This window comes from Lipomyces tetrasporus, assembly GCF_029532465.1.
Source record: "Lipomyces tetrasporus strain NRRL Y-64009 chromosome Unknown POJ06scaffold_16, whole genome shotgun sequence".
Classification (NCBI taxonomy): domain Eukaryota; kingdom Fungi; phylum Ascomycota; class Lipomycetes; order Lipomycetales; family Lipomycetaceae; genus Lipomyces; species Lipomyces tetrasporus.
This window is the reverse complement of record NW_026611611.1, coordinates 14,444-32,563: the sequence shown is the minus strand read 5'-3', so window position 1 is coordinate 32,563 and position 18,120 is coordinate 14,444. Positions and strand designations below refer to the sequence as shown.

Genomic DNA, 18,120 nt, shown 5'->3' with positions numbered 1-18,120 from the left:
TCGTTGCCCGCAACTTCCGAATCTAGTAACTTTTTTCCGCGCTCAAATTCTGGTGGCGGTGCAACTTAGGCCTGGACCGAAATACCGTGCCAGCTTTGTAATTGCCATGATAACCCTCTCCTTACCTCGAGACATCACTAAATCAGCACCATCAATTTCGGAGCTGAAAACCGAAACATTTACTAAAATTCAATATAACATTTACCAATTCGACTTAAGTTTCTTCTCGAAGTTCGCAATTTTCAAAATGTCCGGCCTTCGCCACTATTCAGAAACTGGACCCTGAAACAGGCCAGGGTTTGGCTCAGACCGTGCGGCCCAGTTCGGACTCCTGGATGCTTGACACCGGGCGCGACACAACACATGTGTAATGATATTACATCTTTTCGGTCGTTCACAAGATGGTCTGCGCACGTGAACTTCGGTGGCGAGGATACCAGAGGAAGTGTTATTGGATCTGGCGAAGTTCTCCTTCGCTTGCACGCTATCGATAATCATCCTCCTAAGTTGCTTCTCCTTCGCAACGTTTTATGCATTCCCATGCTTCGACAGAATCTGATCGCCACTTATTCTCTTGGCGAAGCTGGCATCGATGTGGGTATTCACAAAAATAGGTTTCGCTTATTTCGTCATAAGGAATGCATAAGCGAATGTTTCGTCCGCAATCCGACTAATGTATCTATCACAATGGATAAACTTGACCTGAATCACCATGAAAATGACCATTAAAAACTTGAAATATGTATGTTGATATGGAACACGGATTGAGCAAAGCAGCATTGCATATACAAATCAAAACCGAGCCAAAGAGACGAGTGAAATCGTAATAACCCTCACTACTACCTTTCTCCTCTTGAACCCCCATCCTCCCCCATATATAAGAGTGACAGGGTTTGACAGGGAAGTGAAAGCCTGGTCACACCAACGGGAGCCTCGGCCTTCACAGTCCCGCCCTCCCTCGGGATGTCTAGGCAGCTGGCATAATACCACCGGTAGCTGGGGCTGCCTCCTCCTTCAGGGAAGTTCCGCCCTGGCGGGCGCCGCGGTACTCACTGAAGGCGATGTTCAGTTTGCCGAAATCCCAGTTGCGTGCCAGGATCAAGAAGGCAAAGCTCAACAGCACCATCAGCACGTCGAGGATGCCGAAGAAGATGAAGCTGCTGGTGACACCGATGCGGTTGCCACCATCGCTCAGGCCGAACGCAACGGGATACAGCAGCCACAACAGGTTTAGCCACCCGGCTAACGTGATGTAGTCGCGACCGACACCAAGGAGTGACGCCGATTCATGGCTCTCGTTGAGCGTACTCAGTGCAAGAATGATCCACGTGAACGTGCCGAAGGTGAAGAAGCCCCACTTGTAGTTAGTGGTGGTGTAAGCAGCAGCGAGGTAGGTGAGGACCCAGAACCACGAGAGAAAGATGTTGCAGACGATGGTGGTCCACGAGACGCCCGACAGCAGACCGAGCCCCAGGATGAGTGATGGGAAGGCGATGACCCAGTTTATATACTTTGCGAAGAAGATCTGGTGGGACGAGCCGTAGCCGAGCTGGTTGGCCTGCCCAACGGCGCTCCAACCCAGGTCGGAGGCCTGGGCGTAGTAGGTCACAGCGCCGACCAGGAGGGCGAACGTGAAGATGTAGTGAAAGACCCTCTCACTAGCACGGACGGTGAAGGAGAGGAATAAGAAGCTGATCTACAGAGGAAGGAGAGGTGTTAGTGCACGAGCGTGAGAAGCTTGGAACCTTTAAGGAATTAGTGATCATGTGAAGAGAGTGGGGAGCTTACGAAAGAGATTGCATAGATAGCTGTGACAGCCCAAAGCCAGTCGGACCCATGCTGAGATAGGGCCTCGTCAACTCCGACCGGGGGGTTGATGTTCAGAGCGTCGTTTTCTAGCGGCAGGACGGCCATTGCGGTTGCCAAGATCAGCTTGGTCGTGTGTGTATTAGGGAGGTCGGTCATCTAGTCTGTACCCTGCTGTGGAGTATAAGCAAGTCACCGAGGCTGTGTCCGGTATGAATATGCTTCGAGTGAAACAAGTTGTGAGCATTTAAACGAGAGGGTGGCAGAGGAGAGCGAGCCTCTTATAGCTGTGGCACCCACAAACGACATTGCGCCCCTGAGATCAACGGTCGATTGCGCCATGGGCATCTCGCTATTGCTCGAAAGCTGAGCATGCCGATGACCATGTGTCAGGTTTGATTGCGCTAGGAGAATCTCGCTCTGCTGTGAGGACGCAGCGCAGGAGCGTAGACAAAATAGGATCTTGATTGTACGGAGAAATACTGAATTCTATCCATTATTACCCGGCGCCGGATGCCCATCGGCGATTTTTTTGTTAGGGGTCCCGAGCTTTTTGGCCCGTGCGAGTAAAACCTTTCTCCGGCAAGTTTCTCCGATCTTGATGATTCTGATGCAGTTCCCTCAATGCCGTCAGATTGACAATTTTAGGTCAACCCAGATTGGATGTGTCAGACGGCCGAAGGCGACAAATAAGTCCGGGCGCACCGGGATTGACGTTGGAATCGACAGAATATATGGCAAAAATGTGTCTCATTTCCCTCGAGTGGTTGAGCTTTACAGCTACAGCGAGATTATTTAAAGCCTGTTGGGCAGTAATGCGATCCTTCAGGTTAAAGACAGATCCGCCATCGTAAATCTAGGAACGCTTTGCCAGAATGTGTCTTGGTGGGAATAGTTAACGCAATCCACCACCCACCCGTCACTACCACCGACTTGTCAATTTATTCTGAACACCTCTCATATATTGACTTTACTGATTTTTAATTCACAAAAATGTTCCCAAAACGCCATGAAAAGTCAAGAATTTCTCTTGAAGAAGAGTGAAGAATTACATTAGCACTTTCTGCCTTAAAAATGGAGAATTTCAAATTACCAGTGAAGCAGCACGCTTTTTCAAGTCCCGCGTACGACGCTAATCGATCGGCGTCGCGGTATGCAAATCAAGGCTGAGAAACACCAATGGGCTTAAATTGACTACAAATGAGGAGGAATCGCTTGTCAAATGGTTATTGGACCTGGATAAGCGTGGATTACCTCCCCGGCCTTCTCTCATACGAGGTATGGCTAATCATCTGTTATCTCAATGCGGTAACCAGCAGGTTGGGGAGAACTGGGTTTATAGACTCGTCAAACTTCATACAGAGCTCAAATCACGATTATCTCGAAGATACAATTACGAGTGGGGCAAATGTGAAGATATCAAGATAATATGTGGGTGGTTTGATCTCGTACGAGAGACAATAATTAAGTACAGTATCCAGCCTGAAGATATCTACAACTTTGATGAGACTGGCTTCGCAATGGGGCTTGTGCAACTGCGAAAGTTATCACAGGTAGTGATAGATAGGGTCGTCCGAATCTTTTACAACCTGGAAATCGAGAATGGGTTACAGCCATTGAATCACTTAATGCAGCTGGATGGTCTCTTCCTTCAGATATCATTTTCAAAGCAAAGGCTTATCATCAAGAGGGCTGGTTGAAGGGTTGCTAAAATCCCTCTATTCTCGCTAGCATCTCGACATACAGCATATGAAAACCCTATTCCCCCCCAAATGTACCGAACCTTTGCCCTAAGCCATATTTTCAGTAGCTCTCGTACCTACTGCTGTACTAAAGACAGACTTTGAATTTATACCAAAAGCAGACTGGTGAAAAATTTTGTTGGTCTCAGTAGCCTTTTTCAACAGCTGGTTAATTGTGACAATTTTGCCCCTGTCGAAAATCTTCTGTTTAGATTCCTCTCTCATCTGGTTTCCTCTCATCTCATTGAATGCATTAGGGCTGTTCACGATACGATATCGCCGGGTTTTTCCCATATCGCATATCGTATCGCCGGCCAGAAAAGTTAGGCGATAATATCGCCTATCGTATCGCCGTATCGCCTAAAATATGTTACGATATCGCCAACTCGGCGATAAAGCGGAAGGATAAAATCCCGAAATTAACTTTACGCTGTAGAATTTTTTGCCACTTTCCATCCTGGATCATTATCCATATCTTTTTCTCCGCCATGACTGACGGACACTTCAGCAGTTCACCGACGAGTCAAGAGCTTAGTAGCCTTCCCCGCCGTTCCCGTCGTGAACTTGATTATTACTGGCTTAATGATGGTAGTGACGAGGAAGCAGAGTCTCAAGATCGACTTCCTAGAAGTCCTCGATTGGCCGCACAATCAAAAGTTGATAGCTCTATCGATGATGTCGCAAGCAATGTCTTCCCTGAAGAATTAGCTTCTCAGTTATTAACAAGCACGTCAGTTGCTGATACCCCCTCCAGTAACTCCAAAAAATCTATGCTTGGGGCTATAGCGCACGAAATTAGTAATTACAGAGTCAGTCTTTATACCTCTGGTCTTTCTTTTCCATGACGCGGATCACGTGCAAATTAGGCGATACGATACGATATTCATCATCAATATCGTATATCGTTCGCCTTATTTGGTATCTTGACGATAATATCGCCTAATTTATCGCCATGAATTTTTCTCTGGCGATATCGTATCGCCGGAGATACGATATGGCGATATCGTGACCAGCCCTAGAATGCATAGAAAAATAGTAAAGCATTGTCTCTAAATGCAGCAAAAAAATTCCATCTAGTATTTTAATCCTGTCGCTCCGCTTACGTTTGTTACCGTGAGCTGGGTGACTCGATCACTTACATCACGGTGACTTCGCTATTTATAGATCTTCCCATGTCAGCGACAAGCCCGTCTTGGTAGGCGGCCGCTGCCCGAAGAACCGGCAATGCCTCTACAGGATTCTTGAGGGTCAATTCTACATTGCCCGCAGTGTCAGGGATGCGGAACCTAGGCCTTCATTCGACGTGCCAGTCGAGGAGAGCCCAACCGGGTAACTCTGCAGCATGGACGAGGTTGGGCTTGTTTTGTGATGGGTTCAGTAGATAAGTTTGGCTGGAGGAGTGCCTTCGGGGAAGAACAAGGCTTAGACAATACTAGTTTCTCGTAGCCGAGATCCCTAAAGCGGGAAATAAAATTCTCCTTTGCCCCAGAGTTATAATTGGCGGCTTTTGTCGGTGAATCTAGCAGCTTGTAAGCTGTATATCACTCAATTCTCCATTTGCACGCCAGAATCGTTGTTGGATCATAAAGGAAAGACTTTAAAGACGATCGGACTGAAGTTAAGATAGTTGCATGAATGATCCTAAATACAAATCCTAGACCGTTTGTAAGGAAATAGTCAAAACGGATATAGCGGAGATTAGATAAAAGACTGACCAAAGCCTCTGGAGTCAGCTGTGCATAGTTTAGGGTCAGCTTCCTCTGGAGCCCCCAACCGTCGTTTTCGAGACTATGACACCCAGCACCGAAGCAGAAGCGATGCCGCCGTCGATTACGACGCGTGTGCGACAGCGCCCAGGAGCCGCGTGTGACGAGTGCCGACGTCGCAAGTTGCGGTGCGACGGACAGCAACCACAATGCGGTATCTGTCAAGAGTCAGGATTGGTATGTGAGGTAACTCAGCGCGGTGTTCGGGGACCTAAGAAGGGATACCTAAAAACTTTGAGGAATCGAATTGTGCATCTTGAAGCCATGTTAGAGAGCAGTCTCGGTGCCCAGCAGCGACAACAGCAACGGCAGGGCAATACAGGAAGCAACAGCGACATTACGCCGCCAGCGCCGCCCGCGGAGGTTTTAGACGCAACGGCGGTCGATTATGCCCAGTCTTGGCTACCAGCGGCGACTGCGTCCGTCACGGAGCCAGAGATGCTTCTGTCAAGCAGCTCCCTGCCTGACTTGGGCTCCTTGTCTGAGTGGTCGCTGACTTCAACGTTGCCCTTGGTCTCCAACGCCCACATGCACATCACGGATGTCATGCAAGCCGAACTGTAACAAGACGACCCCTTGTGAGTAGAGCTGGGCGTATGACGGCTAATTCCTTTCTTCAGAGACCAGCTCTACTTGGACCGCGTGCATCCGTCGATACCCATTCTTCACCAGAGGCGGTACTTGTCGTGGTCCAAGTCCAGCACCAAGATGCTATCGCGCACATGCCTGCAATATGCCATGTGGACGCTGGCCACCCTGCTGTCGGCGCAGTTCCGGGACATGACGGAGCCGCTCTACCATGAGACGAAGCAGATGCTGGAGTCTCTCAGCGTCGAGGGCAACGAGCACAGCGGCTGCGAGACGGAGCTGGTGCAGGCATGGGTGCTTGTCGCGACGTGCGAGTCGATGCGTACCCACCACCGGCAGGCGTGGATGAGCGCCGGCCGGGCGTTTCGCTTGGTGCAGGGCATGCGCTTTCATGAGATCGATAGCCCCAGGAATAACAGCGTCATATCCTCCCTCGAGAGCGGCGACTTCATTGAGACCGAGGAGAAGCGCCGGGTGTTTTGGATGGCCTACTTCCTCGACCATCTCTTCAGCATGCGCAACGAGTGGCCCATCACGTTGAATGAGCACATGGTAAGGATATCGATCGATGCGACAGACAAAATAGGCGACTGCTAGTTTGGATTGCAGACTGACGCGTTTCCTTTACAACCCACAGATCTGCACCCGCCTGCCAGTACCGGACATAGAGTTTCAGAGCGGCCAGCACGCGCTGGGGGGGTTCCTGTCCGAAGTCATGACAGAGCCTAGCCTAAAGGCACGGTCTCCGTTCAACGAGTGCCTGATCCTGGCCACCATTTGCGGGCGCAGCCTGTTGCGCGGCCAACAGTACAATATATCTATGGCCTACGGAGACATGGCGTTGGACTGGGCGGAGCAGCGTCGGTGGCTGGACAGCATCCTCACAACCAGGCTCCAAGTCCTGTCGCAGTGTTATCCGTCACCCACCGAAGCCTATGATCCGCTGCTTCTGTTTGCCAACATCCTGGGTCAGGCCACCGTTGTCTACTACTGCAAGGGCATGATGGAGTCGGTGGCGAGCCCCGTCGACCCACTGGAAGCCAGCACCGAGGTCTTGGAGTGTCAGCATCGGGCCTTGGCTGCCACCGCGACCATCGTCCGTCTCGCCAAATCGCTGCGCGAGTTACACTTCTCCAAGGCGAGCCAGGTTTTCGACCAAGGTGACGGCCCGTGATGGTCTGCTAACAGTCTTGTCTAGATCCATCCGTTGATGCCCATCCCTTTGTTTCTCAGCGCCGAGTTCCTCTATGACAACCGGTCCGGTCACGAGCATTTCTACTTGCGTCTACAGGAGATGGTTGATATTTTCCGCGAGCTGAAGAACGTCAATAACCATGAACAGAGCTACATAGATCTGCTACCGCAGTCATGCATCTCTAGCTCGACCGAGTTGCTAAATCATAGCGCCAAGTGGCGCGATACTAGCTAGTAAATAATGCACAGGGCTCGGCAAGTCGATGATACTAGAATAGAAGCTGTTGCTGCCGCTCACGTGTCGAGCGAAGATAATTATCTTTTGATCTCTACCTGTCTCATGGGCGCTCACTTCGCTTGCAATCACGTCTTCTTGCGAAGGTTGTAGGTGGTCGTGGTACGCTCCCCCATGTGTTCCTCTACGGTCAGCACTTGTCTCGTCCCCGTCCCCGTTCCCGTTCCCGTCCTGCCCGAAAGCCCTGTAGAGGCGCCGCAGCTTGTAGTCGAGGTTGCCGTCAAACAAGAAGACGACGTTGTATCGATCGATCGGCCGGGTTCTTGTTCAGAACCCGGTGGATGCTGCTCTTGCAGAGGCCGCCCGTGATGCGGCTGATCATGTCGTCCATGTTGACAAGGTCACTGGAGTGTGATGGGGACCACCGCGTGCCGCTTAAATCCAACGATGTCTTGCTTGAGGTGAATCAATCCGCTGCACTAGCAGGTCCTTCTACTCTTGTTCCCAGACTTGAGATTCGTGCCCCTCGGTGAAATAGATACTTCATCCACCATAAGCGCATAGGGCCTGCTAGGGCCAGCTGTATGCAAATTACGTATACGTCCTGTGATTCGACCGAGGCAGTGGATCGCTTGGAGAACATGGCCTATGCCTTCACAACTCGGAGCAACAAAGTCAAAAAGTTCAACGTGACGCATGCTTTTTTCGTGCCGTATTGGTAGATCCTCTTGTGGCTGATCTCGAGGCCCTGGGAAGGGCTTGTCTTTCATGAGCCGACAACATCGAATCCACCTCGAACGAGCGACTGAGGAGCGAGCGAACAGAACCGCATTGGACGGTCACTTTGCGACCGCCCACATCAGGAGCCCTGTTTTCTTCAGCCACGCTGTCCAGAGACTGGCCAAAGGCCATTCCACATCTTTCGCTGGAAGCGTGCTCCACGGTGACATATCCATGGCAAATCGAGCTCTGGGGTCGGCGACTGCCAGTGCCTTTTGTTCCCAGCCAGTCAACATTACCAGCCACGATTCCTTCCAAAACACCTTGTTGACACGACCGCTGGTTATGGCGAGAGGAGCTGTACGTCTCCTTCTGGGGCTGGTAATCCTGTCGAGGCCACAGACTATATATACGCCATTGATCCTGCCTCGGTACCATTTTGAAAGATCAAGTATCAAGTCACTGGGTGGACCACAAGAACCCGCAGAGGCTGGAAATGCCTCCTATTCCTCGACAGATGCTGCCATGCCCTGGTTTAAAAACTCGGACGGCAGTTTGTCGCCGATAGAGCCGAAGTAGCGGCACACCTGCCTCAGCAAGAGCACGTCGAGCACGGCGTCCTTGTGCGGCTTGCCAATCTCCAGGCACCGCAGGAGAGCCAGGTCGTCGGCGTATTTTTCGAACTCGTCGGCTGCTTGCATGAGATCGGTGCACCGTTCCTGGCGGGATCGCCCCTGCCACGCGGCGAAGGCCTCCTGCGACGCCTGAATGGCCGCATGGGCTGTTTCGACGCTGCGGGCCTGCGCCATGGTGATGACCTTGCCTGTTGCCGGGTTCTCCACGGCGAAGCCCCTAGAAGGGTCATCGCAGGACCGGCGGTACACGGAAACCTCGGGGAAGGAGGCCAGCATGCCAGTTCTTTCTGGGCCGCTGCCATGAGAGCTATGGGGAATGCGACAAACGGGGAGGGTGAAAGGGAGGATGCAACAACTTCCCTGAACGGAGAACTGAAAAGACACTTTTCAAAATCGCTCTTAGGCTGGAATCAAGGGCACAGTACAACTCTATTAAAGCATTGGGCTGGTCAAGGTTATTTACCCCGCAGGTTGTTTGAGAAAGAAGCTCGGCGTTTGTGGTCAGTATGGGAATACGTGCCAGAAAAACTTTGGAGAATAATTTTTCCTGTTTGCCACGTATAAATGTGCACATAGCTATAACTCCAACGGTGTTAGACACTCCGTGTGGTCATGACGTAAGATTACGACCGGACACTTGGTGTTTTATAAATAATAAGAGAATCTAGTCGGGGACGAAACTAGAATATATGTACAATACAAATGCGACCAAGTCAATTCCTTGGCGAGGTACGGAGAATGTAGGTTTAGATATAGGTTTTCAAATCCAGCTTTACAATTGCGATAGATGACACGGGAACTACTTAGGTACAGAGCGAACCCCCAAAGTAGACCATTTTTGTTCCACGTCCCGCTGTCTCCCTCAAGTTGGCTGGAACATAACTAGCAAACAAGTCCGCGGCGCCTACTTGGCATAAGAATAAATGGCCTGACCGTTACCCTCAGAGTCCTCGAAAAACTGATAGAATGCCTTGTCGCCTTCGGGCTCCTTGTCGCTGATCTTTTTACCACCGTTCTTCACGATTCGCTTTATAGCAAAGTTAATGTATGAAGGTGAAATCCCAATGTAAAAAAAAAGGTAATATCTCACCTCCATTGCGGTCTCCATATTGTCTACATAGAAGTAAATCTTGGTCGTACCTGGAACGGTTGCGAGCTCTGCGTCTTTAACCTTACGGATAATACCGCCGCCGGGGAACATATCGCCAGGCACGTTGAAGACGAGAAGGAATTCCGGAGGGGCTCCAACGTTGGTCTCGGGAGAAAAGGACCAATTGAAGACGGCGCTGTAGAAAGAGGAGGCTGGTGGTGTCGCAGTCAGTTGATGTGATTCTATGGTCGTCAGTAATTCTGTGCATACCACGCGCAGTGTTCTTGACAGGAATTTCAAGGCCAACAGGAGTGCCAGTAGGTGGAATAGGCATGTTCGCGGTGGATTGAGGGCGATGAAAACAAGACTGGAGTTTCAGGCGACCATTTCTCTCTCATGCAGTACTTCTCCCGTTTTAATATAACTTTCCAGTCTCTCCTAGGCACCTAACTTAAATCGTTAGTATTCATAACTACCATCTCCGCTCGGAGTTTTTTATTCGGGAAACATCTTTCTTTACTCCGGCTGTGATCGGTTCGCCGTGAACGAAGGGCTGTGTACTGGAGGATATATTTGGGGCCCGCCCTGACCCTAAGTCTGGTGCGGCAACGGACATAAACGCCCCACTTACCTGCAAGCTGGCTGAGAATTAGTCCGGAAAGTTATTCCGACCGATGCCATATTTTATCCGGGGAATGAAAATTATTCCGAGATCATACGCTAACCCGGAGAATGATACCATAACGGGACATTTGTTCAACCAACACCAGACTTCAACCCGGAAAGCTCCTTTTTAACCAATAGCGTGTTTTGATTTTGAGAGTTTATTTTTTCCGGCGTCTAACAGAAGGTATATGTAGAGACGATCACCTTACACGAGTCAAAGAAGCGAAGCAAGCGCCATCCTGTACGTTCGACAATGGCAACGAAACCAGGCCAGTTTCTAAGGGAGAAACGTATCATCGTGGCAGGAGGTGGCATCGCAGGATTGGCCTTTGTGGCTGCACTCAACCAGCTATGGGACCCGTCTCTGAAGCGTCCCGAGGTCACGGTCTTTGAGCGAGAGAATCGGGAAGCTTCCATACAGAAGGATCACTACATGCTCACCCTGAACGGGGGCAACCAGGACGAAGGACTTGTCGCATTACAGCAACTGGGATTGCTGGATGATATTCTCGCGCACTCGACTCTCAACAGCGGCGCCATTAGGGTGTGGGGCGACAACTGGAAAGAGCTCGCCTCAATCAACCCGCAGCCGTACGGTGATTTGCCGGCAGCCACAATGCGCATTACGCGCCAGGACCTGAAACGCATCCTTGTGGAGAACGCCGAGAAGGCGAACGCTAGCTGGCGATGGACATGTACCTGCACGGCGGCAGAACGGCTTTCAAGTGGACAGATCCGAGTCACCATCTCCGACACCGAAGCAGGGTACACGTTGACGCAAGATTGTGACCTGCTCATTGCTGCAGACGGAGCCAACAGCAGGATCCGAGCCAGCTTCCGGTCTCACGACATGAAGTGGGATTACGCTGGTGCAACCCAGATAGGTGGAATCTCGCATCTTCCCAATGGGCTACCTCATCCAGTCCACGAGGACTACGGCCTGCAGATGTCCTCTGGAGAAGGCGTCTGCTGCATCTACACGCCCTTCGACAAGGAGACCATCGGCTGGGCATTGAGCCGGGTGGAGCCCGAACGGGAAGCAAAGACCTGGCCCTTCACCCCGGAGGATCTCGCTTCACTGAAGAGGGAGGCATTGAAAACTGGCTCCATGTTTAGTGAGCCCTTCAGGACCGTCGTTGAAGCGACAGATCCAGCGACCGCATTCATTCGTCCGGCCAAGGAAAAGCAACCCTTCCAGCATGATTCACGTCTGCAAGGCGTCGTGTTCATCGGTGATGCGAACCATGTACTGAGTCCCTATGAATTCGTCGGGGCGAACCTGGCCCTTAAGGATGGCTGGGATTTGGCAGAGCAGATTTGCCGGAATGTCTCGATGGAGGCAGCAGTCGCGGCATATGACAAGCTTAGCGTTCGGCGCGCAGAGCACACCATCAAGCACTCGCATGAGCGAATTGGTTTCGGCCACAGCACAGGTTTTAAGTGGAAGGTCTATAAGTATGGCATGGCTGCCCAGAGAGCAATGGCGAAGAGGTAATTAGATCTTGGCTGACTTAATGCGCAAGGAAGTGGACAAGATAGGAGTTGGTGAGATTAGGGGTCAGAACCCTTGATGCTCTTAAAGTTAAGACTATCTACTTATATATTTCAGACTGTGTCTACACCTAAGTCTCAAACTTCTAATAAAAAAATCACGCAATCGTGACACCATCTAGCGGCATCTATAACTGCAGTCTGGGACCCACTATGAGCATGAGCGATTTCTAATATCCCCTAGGACCCACTATGAACGATTTCTAAGTGCTGCTATGAGCTCTGACTTGGTCAGGACCGTTCCCGCTTAGTTATAGCACCCTCCTAGCGGATGACGATCCGAAGTGGGATATACTCGGGGAGGTCACGCAGTATATCAAAATGAATCAGTTGTGGAAACCGTTCTCCTTTGCGGAGGATGACTGCTTGACTGTGGATGACAGAGAAGCTTGATCCGAAGGATCGGCCTACGGCGAGTGAACTGTTGCGAGATCCGTGGTTTGAAGGACTATAAATGCTGTTGTAAGCCTGGTTAAAGCAGTGCGGAGTTTGGTATATAGGGAGAGAACGTTCAATTGGTCACATTCTTAGTGTTTCAATATCAGGAGTTCTCTGTCTGTCTCTAACAAAAACAATTGGACAATTTTACCGATGGTTGAATCTCTCGCCAACCAATTCTTCACTCAAAAGCCAGAGCTTTTCTTCTTTCTCTTTTCCAACTGCGTGGTCTCTTAAGTCAGTGTAGATGGCGCAATCGGAAAGGAAGGCACCGGAATGCCCTAAGAAACTCGTTAACACAAGATCCAGCGTCACTGGTTAAAAGTACGTACCAGTTAGAGTCGGGTCTAAAGCAGCATAGATTGTTGTCAGACTTCCTTCAGCCAACGTTTTTGGTACCAACGGAGGCATCTTGGCTCCTAAGTTTGAGATTATAAGCAATAGTCGACTTAAACCAGGAAATCCTATCCTGATTATTAAGTAACATACCATCTAAAGATTTGAGGGTCATTGCGTAGCCCTCTGCAAACATTTCCTGTGTGACATCTGTCTGAAGCCTGCTAAGTTCGCCAGCTTATAGAACTACTTACACCCTGGATTCAATGCAAAAGCGAGGACCCCTCTGCTCTTTAACCTTCGTGCAAGAGAAGAAGCGAACAATATATTAGCCGTCTTGGATTGGGCATAGGCGAGCCATGGATTGTATGCTTCCTTCTATCCTTCTCCATCAGCGAACCAACATTACACAATACCTTAAAGTTCCAGTCCTCACGTACTCCACCGGATATATACCCCAAGCTGGAAACGTTAATGATTCTTGCACCTTTACCGGCTGCAAATATCTTCTCCATAAGCAAGTTCGTCAACAAAAAGTGCCCAAAAACTCAAACGACGTGCTTGCAAAGAATGTCATTCTAAAAAAGTATGTCGCTGTGCAAGTGAGGTTGCCCCAATCTGACTGACACTCATCTCCAGCTCAGGTGTACACGGGAGGAGGATGATTGCCGCCGATGTCTGTCCAGGAGTATCAAATGCGAATATGAACGGGAATCGCATCGGAGAACCAGACGATCAGGCAGTTCCGCGGGCCAATCCACAACTAATGATCCTGCTTCGAGAACTACTCTGGTTGAAGATCGCCTCATTACTGCAACGTCTGGTACCCAGCCCCCAGGTTATACCGTCACTACACCGTCGGATCGGAACAACATATCTAGCTCTAGTTTCACTGTGGATAGTAACCTAGTATTCGATTTTCTCGATTACGATCTCGGCGATTCAGTCAACGGCTTTTCTACATCCGACATGCTCTCAAGAGTCAGTGCAACCAAGTCCTGCAAACGGAGTATGCGCTCAACCTATTACTGGAGGCTCACCTCGAGAAGGTTAGTACATCGCTTTTAAATAAAATGAAAATGTATAATAACGAAGCAAAGAACCGCCCACACATCAACTATCCGATCCATTGTTATTCTTCGAAGCAGCTTCACAAAGCGCCGTAACTAATTCTCAAATGATGATCACACCACCAATGCCAACTAGGTCTCCTAGCATGGAGTCAAACCCATCAACTTCCTGCCAATGTGGGGCTTCTGCTATCTCTCTGTTAGAGACAGTTTCTATCGAATATGTCGAAGCTACCTTACAATCCGTTCCTCGAGTAATATGCCGTAGCAAACACGCATTAAGTCAATGGAGAAAGCTGCTTAGTTGCAATCGCTGTAGCAACACGTCGGAATTCCTCATGCTCCTGATTATCATCTGTGAGAAAGTAACGTCAGTATATCAACGGACAATTATCATATTAACCGAACAATTCCACAAACTGTACCCCCCAAACCGAAAGGATGAGGTTCATATGGCTGGCTTGGACATGGCCACTGCTCGGGATGCCGATCATTCGCTGAATTTGAGAGAATATGATGTGGAAGTCGAGGAGGAACCTTGCGTCTTTGGAGGGGTTATACAAATGCAGTTGAAGAAGGTAATAGCCTTCTTGGCGATATTGAAAGCTGTGCTGGGAGCATTCAACTGGAGCTCGCATCTTGCGATGGTACAGATAGTACGAGACCAAGCGCAGGAGCTACTTCGTAGATGTTCGACCAGATGTGCAGAGATTGATTAACGAGTGTTGAGACTCTGTTCAGAATTTTATAACAGAGTATTCGACGTCGGAATGTCGACATCAAAATTTTCTATTTCTACCTTTAGACCTGCGCTGTTGCTGCTTTAACCTGAGCTGTGGTGAGTAAACTGCACAAATTTATTAACTTCTGCCGAAGCCAGATATGTAAAACGCCACAGCTAATCGCAAACGCCGACAAAAAGTGCTGTTCTGCGGTGGTCTTCCTAAAGACTCCAAAGACGTGGATTTTTGAATAGATCTTATCGTTGAGATTTGCACATACCAATGAGTTAGAAGATATGTTTGTTGAGTTTGCCAGCTCAGAGACCTGTTAAAGGACAATTCGCATACTTGAATCATCCAAGAAAGGGTTCCAAGCTGCGAGAAAGCTATTTTGCAAGGCTTGGTAAGAATTATATGTGAAGGAAACCCTACACAATCACGTTCAAACCAACAGCGACTTCGAGATTCCTTCGACTCTTCTTCTTATTTATCATGCCTTCTACTCGGCCTGATTTATGTAGGTCCAATTCTGTGCTGTTCTCTGTTCATACTGTCATCCATCATCATCAGAAGCTGCGTCTCAAAGCAAACACAAATCTTCAGAAGCCTCAACTTCGTCTGATGAGCCGCTTGCTTCACCTTGTTGTTTCTCCCGTGTTCTTCCTTTTTGAAGTATTCAATGGTACTCGGTTCCTAGCAGAAACCTCCCGTTCGGCAACTTTCTTCTCTATGAACTCTTTATCTTCGGTTCAGGGGGCTCGATTTCAGCTCCATAGCTTATAAGCTTGCCAATTAAAATTAACTTCATTGCATCCTCGCTTTCAATGTCGACCGGTGACCTATTGACACAGTATAGCGCATGGGTCAATTGAGACGAAGGCAACTCAAGAAACGTTTGAGTTGGATCTGCACCGAGATCCAGCATAAGGATGAGCACCGGTTGCGAGGCCAAAGGGAGTCTCCATGAAAAGTTATATCCAGGGCATAGCACCAATTTGTTATTCCCTGGAAGATATGATTTGGTTCCGCACCGTGTGTCCGTGTCGAAGAAACAGGTCCGTCATATCGAAGTTGTCTTGTGTAATGTATGAAACTGGCTCGATCAAAAGGCTTTAATGTGAACTTTCGTTAAGTTAGGAGTAGAATACAAATGAAATAGTTAGGGTCAGGGGCGAAAGTTTAATTCGTGTTTCGGTACCTGGCCTAGTACTACTGCAATTAGAGGGCAAGGGTTTTCTGTACATTTGGGAACAAATGTGTGGGAAAGTGCGGAGGCTTTCTCGGGTGCAGCGCCTTTTTCAAAACTGATAACATACCAGACATGATCATCATCATCGTCATCATCACGGTCAAGTATCATGCCGGCCATAAGACTCGGCTCACGTGATCTGCTCGAGTACAACGCGAGGTACGGCGTGCTAATCTGTCGAGAATGCCAGTACGCCATTCAGAAAAGCGCGCTGCCGAGCCACTTGCTCCGACACAAGATCTACCGCGGCGAAAGACAACGTTTACTGTCCTCTATCGCTCAACTCGACCTTTTCGAGCCACATCATGTGCCCCTGCCGACCCCTGCTTCCCCACCCATCGATGCTCTACCCATCATCTCCGGCTACCGCTGTACGGCGGTTGGGTGTGGAAATCTCTGTGCCAGTTCCAAGCGCATGAGACGCCACCTGAGCGAGATCCATGGCCTCAGCGACCCTCCCAATTCTTCCTCCTTTGCCCGTCCGGTGAAGCTTCAGACATTCTTCCGCGGCACCAAACTCAGGTATTTCGAGGTCACTTTTTCACCGGCAGCAGGTACGGCCGGAGCGGCGCCGCTGGCCACCACCACTGATGATGATGATGAAAGATATGATGGGCAAGGACATGATGAGCAAGTGCATGATGCGGACACAGCGACGCCACTACCACCACCACCACCACCACCACCACCACCACCACGACGACGACGCGTGCCAACCCCCCCAGGGACCACTCGCGGGTTTTCTCCAGCCGACCTTGACCTGGAAACGCTGACATATTTTCACCATTTCACCACCTCGACGAGTCTCACGCTTCCTGGTGCCGAACGCCCACGACCCGCAACGCACTACTGGCAGACGGACGTTGTTCTCCAAGCCCTGCGGCGGCGATGGCTGATGTGCGGTCTGTTGGCCGTCTCCGCCTGTCATTTGGCCGCGCTTGCGGACGACACAACGATCGAGCGGATCCACCGCGAGCGATCAGCGCAATTCTTTTCAGAATTCTCGGCCGGATGGGAAGAGATAACAAAGCGTGATTTGGCTGTGGTGGCCGCCGGGGTCGAAGAGGAGGCGAAGAAGGCAGGCGGGCATATAAGATGCATGCTACGTTGTGCACACTGGGCCTTAGCTGAATCCACGCTCGATCAAGGGATCATCCCGGAGCCGGCGGCCCCTTCTCAACTGCAGTCCATCATGACGACCCTTCGGGGCTTCGTCGTCCCCGACTTTGCGCTTCATCCCGGCGGCGTCCGGAGTGACGATGACGATCGTCAAGAGGAAACGTTCACTCAGGCGAGGAGAATCCTGAGAATAAGGAGCTCATCAGATGCTGGAAGCTTCGGCGCATTTTCCTCCTGTGACAACACGCCCACTGCGCTATTCAACCGCCTTCGTGCGCTTCCTTCTCGCATGGCAGAGACATTCGGAAAACCTGAGACTGCCCGGGACGTCTTAGCCACGCTGTCCGCCATTGCCGCTTTGGTCCAATGCTGTGACACCAGCTTTGCGTCCGATGAGGTGGGAGCGGCGTGGCGGGGTATGGCGACGTGGTTGACCAAGGTACCGCATCACTTTAACAACATGGTTTCGCGCCACAGCCCAGCCGCCCTCGTGGTGCTAGCCCATTGGGCGGCGTCGTTGGTCAAGCGAGCCGAGCATTGCGGCTGCTGGTTCTTGAGGGGTTCGGCGAAGACGATCCTGCTGCAAATTGCAGAACAACTTCCCGCAGACGACCGCGCGGTCCAGAGCCTGGTTGGAGGCCTGATGGCATGAATAATGAATTATATGGTGTAGGCGACTTTTGTAACTTAAAATCCAAGCTAAATCTCGTCGAGATACACTCACACTTCTGATTTCGAAAATATTACGCTTGAAATCAGCTCAAAAGAGCATCTTCTGTGTGGAGAGTCTGTGCTGAAATCCAAAACACCTCTTTCTCGGTTACAAGATGTAGGCTTCCGTAGTTACAGTGATCAAGGAAAGTGCAACGCATTTAGTATTTTACGTGCAGAATTGCGAATCATCGGTTAGCAGGCTGCGGGGTGAGAGCGGGGCTATGACACACCAGTCGCCTGGTTGCCCGAGAAGAGTGTAGTTTATAAAAGGAAGCTTCCTTTAGATAGGGGGGAAGAGGAGAATACAATTTTCAAGATGCGCTATCTTTCAGACGAAGAGCTTTTAGACTACTCCGACTCGGAGGACGTCGTCGCCCCTGTTTGTAACATTGTAACATTGACCGTAGACATGGCATGAATGCCAAGCCGGTAAGTCGCTTCAACGCTTCGATCTTGCAACGATGATCGACAAAATCAAT

General features: G+C 50.1%; 9 protein-coding genes across 9 annotated transcripts; 5 read left to right on the top strand and 4 right to left on the bottom strand.

The window, feature by feature from the left end:
- Positions 1–967: 967 nt before the first annotated feature.
- On the bottom strand, positions 968–1,914 carry POJ06DRAFT_272069 (uncharacterized protein; the record flags this gene model as incomplete). The annotated part of the gene is made up of 2 exons (XM_056189544.1): positions 968–1,696; positions 1,789–1,914. The coding sequence occupies 2 exons, from the start codon at positions 1,912–1,914 to the stop codon at positions 968–970; spliced, it is 855 nt and encodes a 284-aa protein (XP_056039909.1).
- A 1,888-nt stretch (positions 1,915–3,802) lies between these two features.
- POJ06DRAFT_264095 (uncharacterized protein) lies at positions 3,803–4,488 on the top strand. Its single transcript, XM_056188972.1, is given in 4 exon segments — positions 3,803–3,861; positions 3,877–3,879; positions 3,890–4,432; positions 4,465–4,488. 1 exon segment carries the CDS (start codon positions 4,037–4,039, stop codon positions 4,391–4,393), a length of 357 nt encoding a protein of 118 aa, XP_056039908.1. The 5' UTR covers positions 3,803–3,861; positions 3,877–3,879; positions 3,890–4,036; the 3' UTR covers positions 4,394–4,432; positions 4,465–4,488.
- Positions 4,489–5,251: 763 nt separating this feature from the next.
- On the top strand, positions 5,252–7,418 carry POJ06DRAFT_48300 (fungal-specific transcription factor domain-containing protein). The gene is made up of 4 exons (XM_056191112.1): positions 5,252–5,874; positions 5,935–6,454; positions 6,540–7,040; positions 7,101–7,418. Exons 1-4 carry the CDS (start codon positions 5,339–5,341, stop codon positions 7,329–7,331), a joined length of 1,788 nt encoding a protein of 595 aa, XP_056039907.1. The 5' UTR covers positions 5,252–5,338; the 3' UTR covers positions 7,332–7,418.
- Positions 7,419–8,554: 1,136 nt separating this feature from the next.
- Positions 8,555–8,962, bottom strand: POJ06DRAFT_241660 (Aldehyde/histidinol dehydrogenase; the record flags this gene model as incomplete). Its single annotated transcript, XM_056186146.1, has 1 exon — positions 8,555–8,962. One exon carries the CDS (start codon positions 8,960–8,962, stop codon positions 8,555–8,557), a length of 408 nt encoding a protein of 135 aa, XP_056039906.1.
- A 458-nt stretch (positions 8,963–9,420) lies between these two features.
- On the bottom strand, positions 9,421–10,318 carry POJ06DRAFT_48246 (uncharacterized protein). The gene is made up of 4 exons (XM_056191111.1): positions 10,285–10,318; positions 10,047–10,222; positions 9,777–9,988; positions 9,421–9,713 (listed from the first exon to the last, which is right to left on the bottom strand). Exons 2-4 carry the CDS (start codon positions 10,108–10,110, stop codon positions 9,591–9,593), a joined length of 399 nt encoding a protein of 132 aa, XP_056039905.1. The 5' UTR covers positions 10,111–10,222; positions 10,285–10,318; the 3' UTR covers positions 9,421–9,590.
- Positions 10,319–10,407: 89 nt separating this feature from the next.
- On the top strand, positions 10,408–12,257 carry POJ06DRAFT_48207 (uncharacterized protein). Its single transcript, XM_056191109.1, has one exon. The coding sequence runs from the start codon at positions 10,696–10,698 to the stop codon at positions 11,935–11,937; it is 1,242 nt and encodes a 413-aa protein (XP_056039904.1). The 5' UTR covers positions 10,408–10,695; the 3' UTR covers positions 11,938–12,257.
- Positions 12,258–12,578: 321 nt separating this feature from the next.
- POJ06DRAFT_203924 (uncharacterized protein) lies at positions 12,579–13,312 on the bottom strand (the record flags this gene model as incomplete). The annotated part of the gene is given in 5 exon segments (XM_056185327.1): positions 12,579–12,712; positions 12,764–12,850; positions 12,921–13,004; positions 13,022–13,142; positions 13,172–13,312. Coding segments are annotated over 5 exon segments (567 nt in total), but the record flags the coding sequence as incomplete, so codon positions are not given.
- A 331-nt stretch (positions 13,313–13,643) lies between these two features.
- POJ06DRAFT_48237 (uncharacterized protein) lies at positions 13,644–14,804 on the top strand. The gene is made up of 2 exons (XM_056191110.1): positions 13,644–13,816; positions 13,868–14,804. Exon 2 carries the CDS (start codon positions 13,945–13,947, stop codon positions 14,554–14,556), a length of 612 nt encoding a protein of 203 aa, XP_056039902.1. The 5' UTR covers positions 13,644–13,816; positions 13,868–13,944; the 3' UTR covers positions 14,557–14,804.
- Positions 14,805–15,860: 1,056 nt separating this feature from the next.
- Positions 15,861–17,911, top strand: POJ06DRAFT_264074 (uncharacterized protein). The gene has a single exon (XM_056188971.1). The coding sequence runs from the start codon at positions 15,918–15,920 to the stop codon at positions 17,577–17,579; it is 1,662 nt and encodes a 553-aa protein (XP_056039901.1). The 5' UTR covers positions 15,861–15,917; the 3' UTR covers positions 17,580–17,911.
- The last annotated feature ends 209 nt before the right edge of the window (positions 17,912–18,120 follow it).